The 16074-nt window shown below is 39.2% G+C and overlaps 1 protein-coding gene across 5 annotated transcripts in view; it reads right to left on the minus strand.

The window, feature by feature from the left end:
* Window positions 1–15859, minus strand: part of CLCN3 (chloride voltage-gated channel 3) — an 87194-nt gene extending 71335 nt beyond the window's left edge. For 2 of the 5 annotated variants that reach the window (XM_012770643.3, XM_012770647.3), the window contains exons 1-2: window positions 15324–15859; window positions 589–764 (exon numbers count right to left, since the gene is read on the minus strand). In XM_012770643.3, the coding sequence (XP_012626097.1) occupies window positions 589–748 (160 nt within the window). In that variant the 5' untranslated portion in view covers window positions 749–764; window positions 15324–15859. The other 3 variants (XM_012770645.3, XM_076010722.1, XM_012770648.3) reach the window with 3 other exon arrangements.
* Window positions 15860–16074: the final 215 nt, after the last annotated feature.

Raw genomic sequence — 16074 nt, forward strand, 5'->3', positions numbered from 1 at the left:
TGACTACACAATCTAAACGTAATGTGCTTCAGTCATCCTGAAACCACCCCCAACCCCAGTCCAGGGAAAAATCTGTTTTCCATGAAACCAGTCCCTGGTGCCAAAAAAGGTTGGGGACTGCTGCTTTATAATGGTTAAGTTTATGTTGGCTGGGTATGGGTGTGGTGGCTCACACCTGTAATACTAGCACTCTGGGAGGCTGAGGAGGCAGGATCGCTTGAGCTTTGGAGTTTGAGACCAGCCTCAACAAGAGCAAGACCCTACTAGATCTCTACTCAAAATAGAAAAATTAGCTGGGCATCATGACATGCACCTGTAGTCCCAACCACTTAAGAGGCTGAGGCAGGAAGATCGCTTGAGCCCAGTAGTTTGAGGTTGCTGTTAGCTAGGCTGACACCATGGCACTCTACTCAGGGTGACAGAGTGAGACTCTGTCCCAAAACAAACAAAAAAAAGTTTATATTATATGTAAATTTCACCTCAGTTCTTTTAAAATGTTACCAAAAAATTCAACCTCAATAAAACAATGTATATATTTATTAGTAGATATTCATGACTACAAACATTGTGTTGTAATACCAAACTTACCAACTACAGTGTCACCATCTAACAAATTGTCATCTTCAGAAGTTTGAAAGTCCATAATAACACCTGCTCCATCTAAAAGTTCCTCATCACTACTCGCACTGGTTATACTGTTGTAGCTGTTTCTATAGTAGCCTCTATGGAACAGCTGCTCAGACTCCATTTAGCTGTCTGATTATCTGGAAAAAAAAAGGAGGGTGGGAATGGTTTTAACATTTTCCAAACATATAATAAAAATCATCTAGCTTAACATCACAAAAGGAAAGTTATAATCTCTATATTTAAAAAAAATTGCATTCACTCACTGTAATAATAGCTATATCTATTAAGTATTTGGGGGATAATTTAATAATTTTATTCTCATTATACAGCTACACAGAAAATGAAGAATTTCTTCAGGTCGTAGTATAAAAGAATCTCTAAGATCAATTATTAAGTTAAAAAATGTAAAGTACAGAGAAATGTTTATAGTAAGCTATAATATATGTGGGATTTTTTTCTCCTCACAAAAATAGGGGGAAGTAGAGTAAAAAACATAGTGCACAACTGTTTGTGTATGTATAGACTATCTCAGGAGGGATTTCCAAGAAAGTTGACTAAAGGGAAGGGAAAATATGGCTCAAGTACCAGGTGTGAGAGAGAGACTGTTCATTTTGAATATTTTAACAGGTGCAAGTACTACCTAATTTAAAAAATAAATACTGTAATTAAAAAAATAATTTTAAATATTTTCATTCGCCTTCCATCATTTTAAAATTTCAATCTTCAAAGCCTATGGTCAAACATCAGCCAATAAAAAAATAAGAAGTGACAATTGTCAAAGTAAGTGACAATTTCAAATAAGCATATATTTTCATTGTTCTTACTCTCTATATTTTTAAACCAATATTACTCCTAAATAGTTTGATTTTTAAATACATCTACTTACTTGTTCAAAATAAGAGTTGAACATAAATGTGATGACATTAGTAATAGACTTAAAAGGTGCATGTGGGAGACTTGAAAGATACTATCATAAAAGCAGTCAACCAGTAAGCCTTGTAAAACAAGACTTATTAGACATGTCATAGTAAGTACACACAGAAGATGGAAGATAAAGAATAAAAGTAGGCCGGGCGTGGCGGCTCACCCCTGTAATCCTAGTACTCTGGAAGGCCAAGGCGGATGGATCACTCAAGGTCAGGAGTTGGAAACCAGCCTGAGCAAGAGTGAGACCCCGTCTCTACTAAAAATAGAAAGAAATTAATTGGACAACTAAAAATATATAGAAAAAATTAGCCAGGCATGGTGTTGCATGCCTGTAGTCCCACCTACTTGGGAGGCTGAGGCAGGAGGATTGCTTGAGCCCAGGAGTTTGAGGTTGCTGTGAGTTAGGCTGATGCCATGGCACTCTAGCCCTGGTAACAGAGAGACTCTGTCTCAAGGAAAAAAAAAAAAAGAAAGAAAGAAACTTCACTCACATCTGGTGCCCTAGTGCTACTCCAGAATTCTCTCCACATAGCGAGCTTGGGTTTTTCACAACACTGTGGTCTCAGGGTAGTCACACCTCTTACATAACAGCCGGCTTCAAATAAGGAAGACGTAGAAGTTGCCAGTCCTATTAAAGGCTAACCTAGGAGCAAGTATGGCATCAATTCTGCCATACTCTTGGTCAAAACAAGGTTCAAGGCCAGACAAAATTTACAAGAAGGGGAAGGATCAATGTTGGCCATCTATGGAAACTATCTACTACTATCAAGTAGTTTAAACTATCAACTATCATCTAACTTTTCTCTAAGTTCATAAATATATAAGCATGTATTGTGGTTCTTTTGCCCCACATGGCTTCAGCTGGGATCACTCGCTTAGCATCATTTAGCTAGCAATCATGCTGGAGATGATGGTCCAAGAAACTTCACTCACGCCTGTAATCCTAGCACTCTGGAAGGCCGAGGCAGGCAGATCACTCAAGGTCAGGAGTTCCAACCAGCCTGAGCAAGAGTGCGACCCCATCTTTACTAAAAATAGAAAGAAATTAATTACCCAACTAAAAATACATAGAAAAAGTTAGCCGGGCATGGTGGCGCGTGCCTGTAGTCCCAGCTACTCAGGAGGCTGAGGCAGGAGGATCACTTGAGCCCAGGAGTTTGAGGTTGCTGTGAGCTAGGCTGACGCCACGGCACTCTAGCCCAGGCAACAGAGTGAAGCTCTGTCTCAAAAAAAAAAAAAAAAAAAGAATAAAAGTAAGCTTACTCCAATTCTAGAACACCTGGGAGTATTTTAAGACAATCACTTGTTCTCAGTAAATTTTCCTTCTGCACATGGAAAAATAATCTGAGCCTTAAATAATAAAAATTTATAAAACTTCTGTTGTTCCTTTTTGAAAAATAGAATATCATTGATAATAACTATCAAACAGATTTTATATATAAATTTCCTAACTTAAAGATCACTTTGGAAAAGGTGAAGTTTTGAGAGCTCCTTGAGAGCATGGCTCCATTCTTAGCATGTGACATAATGACAAGAAATGTCAAACTGTTTATTCAATCAATGAAGTCAAAAGAGAAATGTGTCAATGACAGCCAACATGCACAGGAAAAAAAAAAAAACAGAGAAATGTGTTCAGTCCGTCCTTCCCTCTCTCTCCTTTTCTTTCTTTTCTGCCAAGACTGGAGTGCAATGGTGTGTTCATACTTCACTATAGCCTTGAACTCATGGGCTCAAGTGATCCTCCTGCCTTAGCCTCCCCAGTAGATCTGGGACTAGTGCCACTATACCTGGGTAATTTTTTAAATCTTTTGTAGTGGGGTTTCAATATGTTTGCCCAGGCTGGTCTCAAACTCCTGGCCTCCAGTGACCCACCCACTTTGGCCTCCCAAAGGGCTAGGATTATAGGTGTGATTCACTATGCCCAGCCTATTCAATTTTCAATAAATGAATCCTCTCCATAATAGTATTAAACTGGTCTTGGAGGAAATAACTAAAACTAGCACATAAATTTCAAAGAAAAACTTAAATATTTACTGCTTTGTAACTTTAGGAATATTTTATAGTTACCTCTACTAAAGATGGCCTATTATACTGAGATTTGTTAGAGTATATTATAGTGAGAGTTTTATATCTAAGTTAAATGTTGAAATAGAAAAGTATGAAAATAACTGTCCACAGTAACAATTCTGCAGTTCCAGCGGGGCGCGGTGGCTCGCGCCTATAATCCTAGCACTCTGGGAGGCCAAGGCGGGTGGATCATTTGAGCTCAGGAGTTCAAGACCAGCCTGGGCAAGAGCGAGATTCTGTCCCTACCAAAAAAATAGAAAGAAATTAGCTGGACAACTAAAAAAAAACCATATATATAAGAAAATTAGCCAAGCATGATGGCACATGCCTGTAGTCCCAGCAACTCGGGAGGCTGAGGCAGTAGGATCGCTTGAGCCCAGGAGTTAGAGGTTGCTGTGAGCTAGGCTAATGCCACAGCACTCTAGCCTGGGCAACAGAGTGAGACTCTGTCTCAAAAAAAAAAAAGAATTTTGCAGTTCCATAGAGGCAACCAAAATTAAATATTGTGGCCTTTCAGTAAATAACCAAAAGGCTTTTTCAAAAAATAAACAGTAATAGTTCAAGAATCATTTAAATTTGGGAGCCAGTGGCATGCACCTGTAGTCCTAGCTACTCAGGAGGCTGAAGCAGGAGGATCACTTGACCTCAGGAGGTCCAGACCAACCTGGGCAACATGGTGAGACCCTGTCACTATTTAAAAAAAAAAGAAAGAGCCGGGCGTGGTGGCTCACGCCTGTAATCCTAGCACTTTGGGAGGCCGAGGCAGGCGGATTGCTCAAGGTCAGGAGTTCGAAACCAGCCTGAGCAAGACCCCGTCTCTACCAAAAATAGAAATAAATTAATTGACCAACTAAAAATATATATACAAAAAATTAGCCGGGTATGGTGGCGCATGCCTGTAGTCCCAGCTACTCGGGAGGCTGAGGCAGAAGGATCGCTGAGCCCCGGAGATTGAGGTTGCTGTGAGCCAGGCTGACACCATGGCACTCACTCTAGCCTGGGCAACAAAGTGTGACTCTGTCTCAAAAAAAAAAAAAAAAAAATCATTTTAATTTTGATGCATCAAAGCATGTATGCTAAGATTTTGCAAAGAATATAGACACCCTATTCTTCATTTCTTTACATGATCAGAGAAGAAGTGTTTGATACATGTGATAACATACTTTAGTGAACAATGGCTAGACAGCATTGAAAAATCTCTCTACAAAAATTAAATCTTTCTATGTACTGGGACCTATATCTGTTCCATTTCTTCCCTAAAAGTCCCTCAAAAAATCATAAATGATAACTGGAAATTTAACTCTTTCAAACTGTTAAAAAATTAATTTCATAACACCTCTTAGACAATTATATTCCTGATCTCTATAAAAAAGCATGCAACTCTGTTCCAAATAAACTAAACTCTAACCTGCATAAGTTTGCATTTCTATAAATTTGACAACTTAAGAAGAAAAAAAAAACCACCATTCTGGCTCAATACTGCATATTCAACAGTTAGCAAAATATCTGACACATTATGTGTTTAGTTTTTTTAATTAAGCTTTTTATTTTTACACAATTGTAGTTTTTCATGTTGTATAAATAATACAGAGAAATCCTGTACCTAGTTTCTATTGATAGTGACGTCTTGCAAAACTCTAGTACAATATCACAATCAGGATGCTGACATTGATAGAGTCAAGATGCACGACGTGACATTCCGTCACCGTCACTGCAGGAATCTGTCCTGCTGCCCTTTCACAGCCAGTCTCTTCTCTCCAGAGCACAAGCCCCTGGTTAACCCCTGGCAGCCCATAGTCTGTTATCTATTTCTATAGCATCGCCACTTCAAGAACATTACATAAATGAAACCACACGTTACTTTCTGCTCTTTGTTCTCAGCACGAGTCTTTGGCGGTTCATCTGGGTTGCTGTGTCTAACAACAGCTCCTTCCCTTCTATGACATAGGTGTGCCACAGTTTAACCACCAGAGAACAACTTTTTTTCCTAGGTTTTGCCAACTACGCATAAAGCTGCTATAGATATCCATCTACAAATTTTTGAGTGAACTTAAGTCTTCATTTCTCTGGGATAAATGCTGAGGACTGAAACAGTTGGGTCACATAGAAGTCACATGTTTAGTTTTTTAAGAAGCTGCCAAACTGTTTTCCAGAGTGGCTGAACCATTTCACATTTTTACCAACAATGCATGAGTGATTCAGTTCTTTGACATCCTTGCTAGCATTCAGTGTTTTAACTATTTATTTTAGTTTTTCTGATAGTATGTAGTAGTATCTCATTGTTGTTTTAATTTGCATTTCCCTAATGGGTAATGATGTTGAACATCTTTTTAAGTGTCAATGGTTATATGTGTATCCTCCTCAGTGAAATGACTGTTCACATCTTTTGCCCATCTTCTAAATGGATTGCTCTTGTACTATTGAGTTTTAAGAGTTCTTATATATTGTAGATACTTGTAATAGTTATTTGTTAGATATGTTTACAAATAGTTTCTCCCACTCTCTAGCTTGTCTTTTCTTTTTTTTTTTTTTTTTTGAGACAGAGTCTCACTTTGTTGCCCAGGCTAGAGTGAGTGCCGTGGTGTCAGCCTAGCTCACAGCAACCTCAAACTCCTGGGCTCAAGCGATCCTCCTGCCTCAGCCTCCCGTAGCTGGGACTACAGGCATGCGCCACCATGCCCGGCTAATTTTTTCTATATATATTAGTTGGCCAATTAATTTCTTTCTATTTTTAGTAGAGACGGGGTCTCGCTCTTGCTCAGGCTGGTTTCGAACTCCTGACCTTGAGCAATCCGCCCGCCTCGGCCTCCCAGAGTGCTAGGATTACAGGCGTGAGCCACCGCGCCCGGCCTCTAGCTTGTCTTTTCATCTTTTCAACAGAGTGTACCACAGAGCAAAAATATTTAATTTTGATGAAGTTTAAACAGTTTTTCTTCTATCAATTATGCTTTTGGTGTCAAGTCAAAGAAATCTTTGCCCAGCCCTGCCTCCCAAAGATTTTCCTGTGTTTTATTCCGAAAGTTTTATGGTTTAACATTTTTTACATTTCGATCTGTGATCCATTCTGAGTTACTTTTTATACATATAAGGTATGAGACATAGATTGAGGCTTATTTATTTGGCATATGAATGTCCAATTGCTATACTACCATTTGCTGAAAAAGGTGTCTACCTCCACTGAATTGGTTTGCGCCTTTGACAAAAATTAGTTGGGCATATTTATGTGGGTCTATTTCAGAGTTCTCTGTTCTATTCCACTGATCTATGTGTGTTATCTATGTCCATACCACAGTCTTGATTACTATAGCTATATAAGAAGATTGAAATTGGGTAGATTGATTTCTCATACCTTATTCTTCTTTCTCATTGCCTTTCCATGTAAATTTTAGAATAATCTTGTCTATATCTATAAAAAAATTTGGGGAGGTCTATAATAATATTTATAGTATGAGTAAATAACAAGTACATAAGAAGTGAATGGGAATATATATAGAAAAAATTAGCCGGGCATGGTGGTGCATGCCTGTAGTCCCAGCTACTCGGGAGGCTGAGGCAGGAGGATTGCTTGAGCCCAGGAGTTTGGGGTTGCTGGGAGCTAGGCTGACACCATGGCACTCACTCTAGCCTGGGCAACAAAGCGAGACTGTCTCAAAAAAAAAAAAAGTAAAAATAGGCCGGGTGCAGTGGCTCACGCTTGTATTCCTAGCACTCTGGGAGGCCGAGGCGGGTAGATTGCTCGAGGTCAGGAGTTCGTAACCAGCCTGAGCGAGACCCCATCTCTACCAGAAATAGAAGGAAATTAATCGACCAACTAAAAATATATACACAAAATTAGCCAGGCATGGTGGCGCATGTCTGTAGTCCCAGCTACTCGGGAGGCTGAGGCAAGAGGATGGCTTGAGCCCAGGAGTTTGAGGTTGCTGTGAGTTAGGCTGACACCACGGCACTCACTCTAGCCTGAGCAACAAAGTGAGACTTTGTCTCAAAAAAAAAAAAAAAAAAGAAGTGAATGGTACATCTCTTCCTGGATATCGTATGAGAGCTAAAATTCAACAAGACCTAAACACTTGCCCCAAACTTGCTTGTCCCACTTTTCCTATCTCAGTTTATAGGATCACTAATAGCTAGTAGCCACAGCTAGTTTTCAGTCATTTATTAATTCATTCAATAGCTACTAAATGGGCACCTAGCATGTAGGAGGCACAAAGCCAGGTGCTGGCATAATGAATACGGTTCATGTTCCCAAGGCAAGAAGGTGACAGACATATAAACAAATGACTATAAATATGGTATGACATGCATCATAGGAGATGCATACACAAGGTATTTAATAACCCTGAGAAAAAGTCAGCATGCTGGCTGGAAAAGTCTGAACAACTTAAAGAGAGGGAATGGTTAAGCAGAATATTAAAGGATTAGGATGAATTAAGTAGGCTAAAGATGAGGTGAAAAGTTAATACAGACAACAACAATAAAAGAGTACGTACAAAAACACAGAAGTATGATAACGAAACCTGTTTGGGTAGCTTACATTAGCAGTAAGGGACTGGGGAGTAGCTAGAGGTGTACGTAGGCCAGACCACGAAGGGAAGGACTCATGTGTCACACTAAGAAACTTACATCCTCCACTATATGCAGGGGAAACCATTAAGAGCTTTAAATAGAGAAACCACATGATCAGATGTGAATTCCGGCAAGCCAGCACTCAGCAGCAGTGTGGAGGATAGACAGAAGGGCAAGAGACTGAAGACTACAGATAAGAGAGGCGGCCAGGCATGTGGCTCATGCCTGTAATCCCGGTACTTTGGGAGGCCAAGACCAGAGGATCACTTGAGGTCAGGAGTCCAAGAACAGCCTGGGCAACACAATGAGACCCTGTGTCTAAGAAAAAAAAATAATTAGCCAAGCATGGTGGCACAAAGAGAGAAAAGAGTCAGATGAGAGTAGACCCTTAAACAATTCTAAACATGAGACAGGGCATACTTGAACTAAATGTGATATTATGATATACATTGATCTTCATCCAGGTCCTGGCTCATAAATCCCATACCCCTTTTTATAGTCTTTTCTAATGATGTCGGGGCACTTTAGGCCTCAGAAAAAAGAACCTCTCTCTCTGAACTTCTCTTTCCCTCTTTTCACCAGCCCAAGGCAGGATTTTCACCTTCTACCACATTTCTGATTGTGAGTCACAGGACCCTCATTTCAGAAGGGGTCTTACCCCGTATCATGGAGGAGGGAATGCTGCACAGAGAAGCCAAGAAGGATCTGAACGGACAGGTCTTACTGGGTTTCTCCACTCAGTCTATTAGTGTTAGATCATACCCTTTTTGTCCAGTCATATTTCTACATAGTTGTCAATCATGCCTATGTAATGAAGCCTCCATAAAAACCCAAAATGACTGGGTTCAGAGACAGTCCACATAGCTAAACACATGGAGGTTTTGGAGGGTGGTGAGCCCAGGGAGGGCACTGAAGCTCTGCCTCTCTTCCCCCATACCTAACCCTGTGCATATCTTCACCTGTATCCTTTGTAACATCCTCTATATCAAACTGGTAAATGTGTTCCCGTAAGTTCTGTGAGCAGCTCTAGCAAAATAGTTGAAGGCAAGGAGGGGGTCATGGGATCCCTGATTTATAGCCAGCTGCTCAGAAGCACAGCTAAAATAGCCTGGGGCTTGCCATGGGCATTGCAAGTGGGAAGGGGGGTGGTCTTTTAGGACTGAGCCCTCAACTTGTGGGATCTGACACCATCTCCAGGTGGACAGTGTAGGAACTGAAGGACACCCAGCTGGTGGCTGCCACACAACTGAATGCCTGCCTGGTGTGTAGGGTACCCCCCTCCCCATCTACTCACAGAAGTCTTGTGTGTTAATTGTTGCTGAGTTGAGTAAGAGAAGAGAAAAACACTTTGGGTGTGTTTTTTCTGGTCAAGCTAAGACACAGCAATATAGAGAAGCACAGAGAGTTTTGAGAACTATTTAAGAGTACCAGGTAATTAATAAAATGTGGGGAATGGTAAAGAAGAAATTTAAGATATCCACTAAATTCTCAATTAGGCTGATTGAAAACAGTTGGCACAAACAAATTCCAGTCTCCTACAACTCACAGAACTCAAGACCAGAATGTTCTTTCAAACTTCAGGATTATACATCCAGGCTTTAGTTTCTATTCAAAGTCAGACTATAAAGAAAGTTACCTGCAGCACACCGATCTAGCCCCAAAACTGCAAACGCTAAGCAGTATGCCACTACAATTTGGGTTTTGAGAATAGGGGAGCACAAATAGGAAGGCCCAGGGAATAAGTGGCTAAGGGACCCACAGCCTAACACAGGCACACTCATTTTTCATGGTTCCCAACAAAGTTTGTCTCTGCCACAAAGGAGACTGGGTAGGTTTGAGGATCATGACCAAGCCCCAAAGGTTTGTCAGTCAACTATCAGAATAGTAAGCTAAAGAAAAAAGTAGGAACAATGTGGGTGAAAGTGGAAATAAAAATCCTCAATGTCAGCAATTAGAACAAAAGTCTCATGAGCAGGGAGGGGAAATCCTGACAGATGTAGCCATTTGTATGGAAGGAGCATTCTCATATAAACATTTCAAGAATTGTTTGTGCTAAGAACAGATCAAATGCTAGCACTCTGGGAGGCCGAGGCGGGAGGATTGCTTAAGGTCAGGAGTTCGAAACCAGCCTGAGCAAGAGCGAGACCCCATCTCTACTATAAATAGAAAGAAATTAACTGGCCAACTAAAAATATATAGAAAAATTAGCCAGGCATGGTGGCGCATGCCTGTAGTCCCAGCTACTCAGGAGGCTGAGACAGAAAGATCGCTTGAGCCCAGGAGTTTGAGGTTGCTGTGAGCTAGGCTGATGCCATGGCACTCTAGCCGGGGCAACAGAGTGAGGCTCTGTCTCAAAAAAAAAAAAAAAAAGAACAGATCAAAACGTGACAATGAATTTCAACACAATCACTTATATTCATTTACTAATGTTTATGGAATAGCTACCAATGTACCAAAAATTTTAACAAATATAAACACAGTTTTTATTGTATTAATGCCATCATATTTGTATAGGCCCTAAGGCTTTCAGTAAACTAGAGCATAAATTATTATACATTGTCCTCAAGACAGATGCTATAATATCTTCCAAAAAATTAGTATTTATCCCTATAATAAAAGGTAGTGCATGGTAGAAAACACAAGAATTGTTAATAAGAGCTCAAAGACTACATCCCACTATGACTGAGGATAAGAATACTTCTTTGGAACAGACACTCCTGAGTTGGTCCTCGAAAGGTAAGTAGGATTTTAATGAAGCAGAGATGGGAGAAGAGGATATCTAAGCAAAATTCATGGCTTGAGTCAAACTATGGAGCTGAGAAAACAACAGAAATATTTGTAGGTGACTATGTGCACAGAATACTAATCCAACAAAAGGTTTCATGGTCAATAAGTTTGGGCAATACATCATATTCCCATCTAGAATTGTAATGGCTAACAGTACAAAAAAGGTTCTGTAGTAAACATTATCATAAACAAAATACATGAAAAATTTCTCAAATTTATTTTACCAGGGAATGACTCCTCAAGCCCACGTAACAATAGTATTTCTGAGAATACACTTTGGGAATGCTGGCCTGGAGCCCAAGGCACTAAGGCTCATGTAGAGATAGAGTGAGAGAGGAAGCTAGAAAAAGAAATCAGAGCCTACTCATCAAAGAACTTGAATGCCAAATTAAAGGAAAGTGGAGAAGGTTGAGCAAAGAAATGATACAAACAAAGCTAGGTTCTGAGAAGAGTATAATTGCATTTGTGCAAGAAATGTACCAAGAAGAGGAGACTGAAGACAGCAGGCATACCACTTAGTTTGGAATTGTTCCAATATGAAATAATAAACGATCTAAAGCCACAGTGAAAACAGAGAAGAATGTATATTCAGGGGTCACAAAGAAAAAATATCAATAAATCTGGATTTATGGAGAGCAAGTGAAAGGTAAGCATCAATGACTAATGTCTAAAATTTATTTCTCAAATTTTAATGAAAAAACTTGTGTCTTTCTAGAAATTGAAGTCAATAAATGAAAGTAGATGGAAAAGAGTACAGAGGGAAAACTAGGTGGACATGTTGCATACGTGATAATTCCAGGATATCTGGACAGAAATATTTATCTAACAGGCAGCTGGATCTGTTGCATCCCCAATGGAAATTTGTGTCATATTCTTTTTTTCCATTTGATTTCATACTGAGGGAAGGATCTTTTCTCCTTTTTTAAATCAAGTAATTACAAAACAAAACAGGAAGTACAGTACTTAAATTAAAATTAGGCAGAGCTATTTACTAATTAATACTAATTATCTATACACAGATAACACTTTTATTTTGAAGTCAATGGAAAAAGAAATTAGATATAAAGTATACACATTTTAAATCTTCTAAATATTTTGAGATGTATCAAATTAATGAGATACTGAGAAAAGTATTTATATAGTAAAGCAGCACACTAAAAAAGTATGTATATAGCTTTCAAGAAAGTTAATTCCATAGCTCAAATAACTCAAAGACAGTCTATTACAGAATCATTTGAGGAAAATTCAGAATCTAAAACATTACAAAAGATAGATTACAAAGGTCACTACTATAACATAGGAATTAAGTGTGGTCTACCAATTATATCAACACTGAGCAGGGTTTGATTTAAAACAAGTCCTCAAAGTACCAAAGTAAAATCAACAAAACTAATCCTTCCTACACTCATTTGATTTTAAACAGATTTTATAGGATTTTCTTTCTTCAGATACAGTGATTTCATTTTCTAGTGCATTTATGGAAGACATTAGAGATATTCAATATCTAAAGGACCTATTATAGATTAGGCCAGGGTCACTGAATGCTGTCCAAAAGTAGGTAAAATTAGTATTCTTTCATTTTTGGTAATACAAAAAAATGCAAAAACTGTATCATATGTAGAGATATGTTTGAGCAAACTGTTAAACTCCATCTACTTCCATGAACCATAGGAAGTATCACAATAAAAGACACATACACAATAGGACTTATTTAAAAAAAAGACAAAAGACTAAGATCAAATAGAGGAAAGGGTGGAAGTGTTTGCTAATCAGACTCACAGGTTTACTGAAACAGAAATAATTTATTTTAATACAAATTGCCAACACATACAAAATGATAATAATGAAACTGATTTCTCCTGAAAGTAATATTACTTAATATTTTATCCTTACTGTCCACTCAGTTACCTGTATGTCTAAATTGTTATGCTTTATATTTTTCTTCAAAAAGTAATAAATAATCTGCTAAAAGAAATAGCTCTCTGAAGAAAATTTCTTACACATGCACGTACAAAATCTTTCTACACCATTGAAAAGTTAAATGCTATTATTTACAATAGCCATGACATAGAAACAACCTAAGGAGTTGCTACATGATTTTAAAAAGACAAAGGAAAAAGTACACAAACATAAGGCTGAAACAATAACAAAATAGAAAGACAAAACACTAATCTGATAAAAAAGATCCTGTGGAAGATTGAGACTTTGACAAATAATTTTCATGATTTTAAAAGACATAAACTGTTGAACTATTTCCCATAGAAATGTCAAGAAATATATCTAACTGGGTTCCAAAGTTGCAGATCAAATCTGCAATGTAACTGGGGCAGTGGGGTTGGTCCTCCTTTTTATAATTAACTGAAGATTTACCTTTAAATTCAAATGAATCATAATTACAATGTTTGTGTACAGATGTGAATGTGCATATAAAAAACAAAGTTTATTAGAGTAGCAAGATTATGAGTTTTTCTTTTAAAAACACTATTTTCCATACTTTTGTAATTTTACATTCCTTTTTTAACTAAAAAATAAATGAATCCATGGTGCCATGTCTCTCATACTATCTTTTTCTATAGCACTTTGACTAGTCTAAACTGCAGTATAGTACAGCCATTGAGAGCCAGAGCTCTGAAATCATACTGCCAGGCTTCAGGCTCAGTTTGAAACTTAATGCTGTGGGACCTTGAACAAGTTAATTAAATCCCCTGGGCCTCCGCTTCTCCACCTGTAAAATGGGAATAGTGAAAGTACCTACTTCATCGAGTTGGTGTGAAAATTGAGATAATCCACAAAAATTACTTAGAAAAGAGCCTGAACCATACCATGCACTCAATAAATATTAACACTTATTACATCATATTATACATTTTAGATCCCTGCATTCAAGTTTGACTACAAACTAAGCTGGAACTTCTACAAAGCAGTGTTTGTTAGTAGCCAAACCCCACAGGATACTGCTTTGATATATGACCGACCACAGAGATCAAATCTGGCTCCCTGAGTGGTCTGAAAATTATTACCAACATGTCACAACAGGAAACGGAAGCCTATCCCCAACATGACTGGAAAACAGCCAATTTATTATACTAGCATAAACACATAACCTCAGCAAATCTGTGCTCCTGAACCATACACATCCAAAACCAGGTTAAATATTTACATTCCTAATGAGGTATGTGTAACTAATAACACATGCTAATGCACAATTTCCATGTAAAGATGTAGATACTATACATTCATACTGACCTGTTAAACAAAATAACTCAAAGTATCAAAGTCTTTGAGGTGGAGGGGAAGTAAGGGATGGAAAGGGTATGCAACCTGTGATAGATTCTGCCAACACAGGCTGTCCCTGTTAACTAGAGGTCATATAAGCTAACTCCATTTGAGAAAATACTTGTAGGTCACACACATGGTCTTTAAGCCATACTATATAACAAAACAACAAGCAGCACCTTTTAAGATGTAAGTTGACAATATATACATAAGCATTTTAACTCCCATATGTACTCTTGAACTAAATATATACTGTTTTGTAGAACTAAATATATACAGTTGTGCATGTAGGCATGCAGAATTGACTGACAGTTAAATTATTTCCATACCGACTTGATCAAGAAGATAATCTTTTAAAGTAACTCTCTAGAGATAAGAGGAAAAGCATTTGGGAAAATATTTAAAAAGTACACAAGCCACAGTGATGTAGTAAATGAACTGCATCACTCAAAGTTTACATTTGTAGAACTGAACTTCTGAGTTATATATTTTAAAAAGTATGGTCACTATTGATTCAATTCCCATAAACAGGAATTTTTTCCAAAGAAAACAAATATCGGCCTCTAATGTGCATAATGTATATGTAATTATCTTTTATGTGATCCACAGTTTTCAAATGCCATACAAATAAAGCATGCCACATGCAAAGTTTATTTCTGAGATTCTATGGTAGTTTCTGATCCAACAAGTTCAAGATCAAAACACAAATATCATATATACACAAAAATGTTTTATATACACATGTAAATCTAAAGATAGAACAACAGAATATTATTTTTAGATTTGGGCAAATTTAGCGAAAGTAAAACCTCTACGTTCAAAATTAATCTTTTCCTGGAACCCACTTTCATTTGCTTCAAAGGTCCTAAAGGAAACGGGTGAAATTTTAAAGAATGTCGGAGGGTACAATACATAAACAGGATGCGTTTCCATCCTGATTCATAACGTACCTATCCACACGATGTAGGTACATCTGATATATGAGAAACCAAGATGAGAGCCCTGGCTTCACAGGTGACCGGGAAACCTGTGAACATTGACAGCTAACAAACCTTCACTCGTACGATGCAACTCACCTCGCAGCTCAGAGGCATAGCAAAATCGGTGGCTGGTTTTTGCGCTGCCTTTGGATTCTGCATCTGCTTCACACCTAAACCTGGCTACCCTGGGAGCTTCACCCGAAGCCCGACACCACGAAAACTAGCGCGACTTAAGACACCTGGCTTTCTCTACAGAGTAGGTAATTAGAGAAATTTTGCCAGGTGGGACTTTTTTTTTTGTCCGCCTTCGAACGCGGGAGCAGCATTAAGTTAAATCCTCTCGCTCCGGAGGGCCCTGGAGTCAACCTGTTTCTACCCAAAATTAAAAATAAAAACCTCCAACCTCACTTCCCTCTCCCAAGACTAACACCGAATCCGTGCTCTAACTCCAGGAGTAGTGTGGAATGGCTTTCATCCCACCACGCCCTTCCGCCTCATGACCCAGCCCGATTCCGGGCCGCCGGCGAACTAGCACTCCAAAGGGGCTGCGGGTTCCGCACCTGACCAGCCCTGACCCGCGGAAGGGGAAGAGAAGCCGCAGGAGTCCGGCGCCCGACAGGTACGTCCCCAGCGTCGGCGCGTGACGTCAGCGCGTCGACGTGAACGGCCGTTCGGCGTCCGGCCGCCCGCCCCACGCCTCCTCCCGCGGCCGCGCTCCGAGCCGCGGCGACGCCCATTGGGCGGCGTGGGGACGGGGGCGGGCCCGGCCGTGGGGCGTCTCTTTGGTGATTAATGACGTCACTCGCGCGTCTCGGTCTGCCCCGCCGGTGACCTCGCGGAAGGACCG

Source organism: Microcebus murinus, chromosome 15, assembly GCF_040939455.1.
Source record: "Microcebus murinus isolate Inina chromosome 15, M.murinus_Inina_mat1.0, whole genome shotgun sequence".
Taxonomy (NCBI): domain Eukaryota; kingdom Metazoa; phylum Chordata; class Mammalia; order Primates; family Cheirogaleidae; genus Microcebus; species Microcebus murinus.